The sequence below is a fragment of the Trachymyrmex cornetzi genome, unplaced genomic scaffold (assembly GCF_001594075.2).
Source record: "Trachymyrmex cornetzi isolate Tcor2-1 unplaced genomic scaffold, Tcor1.1 scaffold203, whole genome shotgun sequence".
NCBI lineage: Eukaryota > Metazoa > Arthropoda > Insecta > Hymenoptera > Formicidae > Trachymyrmex > Trachymyrmex cornetzi.
Window position 1 is genome coordinate 46397 of NW_017296669.1, and position 2914 is coordinate 49310.

The 2914-nt window shown below is 25.4% G+C and overlaps 1 protein-coding gene across 1 annotated transcript; it reads right to left on the reverse strand.

The window, feature by feature from the left end:
• Positions 1-770: 770 nt before the first annotated feature.
• Positions 771-1752, reverse strand: LOC108759695 (uncharacterized protein CG13380-like). Its single transcript, XM_018505252.1, has 3 exons — positions 1576-1752; positions 1293-1481; positions 771-842 (listed from the first exon to the last, which is right to left on the reverse strand). Exons 1-3 carry the CDS (start codon positions 1657-1659, stop codon positions 771-773), a joined length of 345 nt encoding a protein of 114 aa, XP_018360754.1. The 5' UTR covers positions 1660-1752.
• Positions 1753-2914: the final 1162 nt, after the last annotated feature.

A 2914-nucleotide genomic window follows, 5' to 3' on the forward strand; every position in this document is an offset into this window, starting at 1 on the left:
ATATATATATATATAACAGTATATATAAACAAAAAGTTTAAAAATAAAATATAGAGTATATTCTAAATGAAATATATGTTTGTCATTTCCGTTATTTGTAAGACTCTGAAATCATAAAATAGAAAGAAATTTAACTTTTAATTTTCCAATTACTTTTTTTTATTAACTTAACTTTTAATTCAATTAATTTCGTTATACATTAACTTGTATCTTAACTAAGTTAAATTTTCAAGGTTGTTAACTTTAACTTAACTTAGTTAAAAGAAAAAATTAACTTACCCTGCTTATAAAGAATCATAATTTAGAATTTAGAATAACACTAATACTTTCTTGCGATACCAGTACTGTTTGTAATAATATACTAATATTCTAATAATGCACTGTGAAAGATAAAGATAAAAAATAAAGTTATTCTTGACTCCTATATAGATATTAAACATTTTGACAGTTCTGACCTTAAACATGTACATATACAAGTGCACAAATCTTTCAATATCACCTGTTATAGATATATGAAAATATCTGTCTTTTCCAAATAAATCATTGTTCCATACTATCACACCTTACAATATTTATTCATATATTTTTATTCGTTCACTAGTTCACTCAATATAGTAAAACAATAAACTTCATTTAAATGAATTATTTATCAACTTTTAACTTAACTATTTTACTTATGTTTAACTCGTCTAATTTGAACAATAGAAACGGTTGAGCATCTTTGTCTAATTTGTAACTTTAACTCGTCTGACAAAATAGTCATGTTCATTTTAGATCTCTTTAAGCATAAAGTCATAGCTCCTACAGCGTGGACATTGAGCATGATCGTGTAGAAAAACAATCTGTAAAATAAGAGAAAGTTGAGGATAATAATACCAGTATGATAGCACATTAATAACATATTATTTAAACTTATCGATTAAGGCTGAGTTGTTCAACCTTTCGGTAAACTTCAGCTCACTGTCTTGCTCTCTTATAAGGTCGATTGTTTAATCTTCAGTTGAACTATATAGTAATTTATTTATTGCATAAACAAAAGAGTAAAGAGTAAAGAATCAGAGCATAAAAAGAGTAAGAGCTAAAGTTTATCGAAAGGTGGAACAACCCAGCCTTATTCTTTTATACTCTTATTCTTTTACTCTTTTGCTTATCCAATAAATAAACTACCGCATAATTTACCTGAAGATGGAACAACCGACCCTATATATAATAATATTGTTTTATGTTTTCAACTATAAAGTAAGATTAAGAGACAAAAAGACATGAAATATTAATACGAATAAAATAATAACCTTAGGATGTTGAGGACAACAGTATCTTACTCTTCCTTTAGTCCAAAATCCACAACCATTGCATATAATGTGAGAATGTGGTCTATAACAAATGCAGTCTAATGATGCACTTGAATTTGGTATATCCTTCGCAGTAATCCTTGCGTTATTCCTTATTATATATCCCGATTCCATGTTTACGAGTAAAACCTACAAATATTAAAGTAAATAGAAATACACGCACACACATATATTACTTATCGCATCCATTTAGAATACTGCACATGAAACGATAAACACGTACCACACAAATTGGCACAAATCTATACAATCCTACACTAGATTTACTACCCTTCTTCTTCTTCTCTCTTCTGAAAATGGCGTTCATATGATCACGTCTACTGTCCACACAACTTAAATCTTCGAATGCCCTTAGATTATAATACAGACGAGAACAAAACAAACAACATTGAGTGAAGTGTGCATCGAAACTCGCAACGGCTCAACCGTTTTAGATTGAGACGTTACAAATTCAAAATTACAAATTTAAAATTACGATATATATCCATTTGATATTAAAAATATTAAAATAGAATATATATTTAATCCAAAATTGAATATTAAACATAATTATAGTTATTTAAAATACACTAAAAAGTTAACGAAAAAATACATCGGCAATGATCAAATCTACTGTCGGAAATGGGAAAATTATACAATATCCACACATAGATGAATCTCATATATACATATATATATCTTGTATTTATAATTTTGTTTTGTATATATACATGTACATGAGATAAGTATGGATATGTGGGGTGTGTGTGTGTGTGTGTGTGTGTGTGTGTGTGTGTGTGTGTATACATCCCGGTAAAAAATTTTTCATTCATTAATATGTATAAATATGTATAAACATACATAAACACGCATAAATGTTCATAAACATGTATAATTATATATGAAATATGTCCATACATCCTTTTTTCTTTTATAAAATTACTTTTTAGTGTAATAGAAATAATGATAGTAATGTGAAAACATAAAAAATAATTAAAGGGATAATTTTCGTATTGCTTGTTTTAGAAAAAAAAGATTTGGAAAAATGTAAAAAAAATTGCTCATACATAATTACGCATAATTTCATATATAATTATACATAAATAATTTTTTTACATTTCTTTAAACTTAATTTTTTTTAAAACAAATTGTGCGAAAATTACTTTTTTAATTATTTTTTATGTTTTCATATATTATTATTTCTATTACACTAAAAAATAATTTTTTACAAAAGAAAGAAGAATGTATGAACATGTATGGACATATTTCATATACATATAGTTGTACATGTTTATGAATATTTATGCGTGTTTATGTATATTATACATATTTATACATATTCATGCATAAAAAATTTTTTATCGAGATAAAATATGCGATTGTGATACAATGCTTCGAAATATCATAACATGTCTTTGTCGCACTTCCGATTCTGTTACAATTTTTTTTAACGTACATGATTTTGCAAGAATAGCAATAAATAAATAAATATATATATACATATAAATATACGCATATAAATAAATATATACATATAAATATACGCATATACACATAAATAAATAAATATATATATATATATA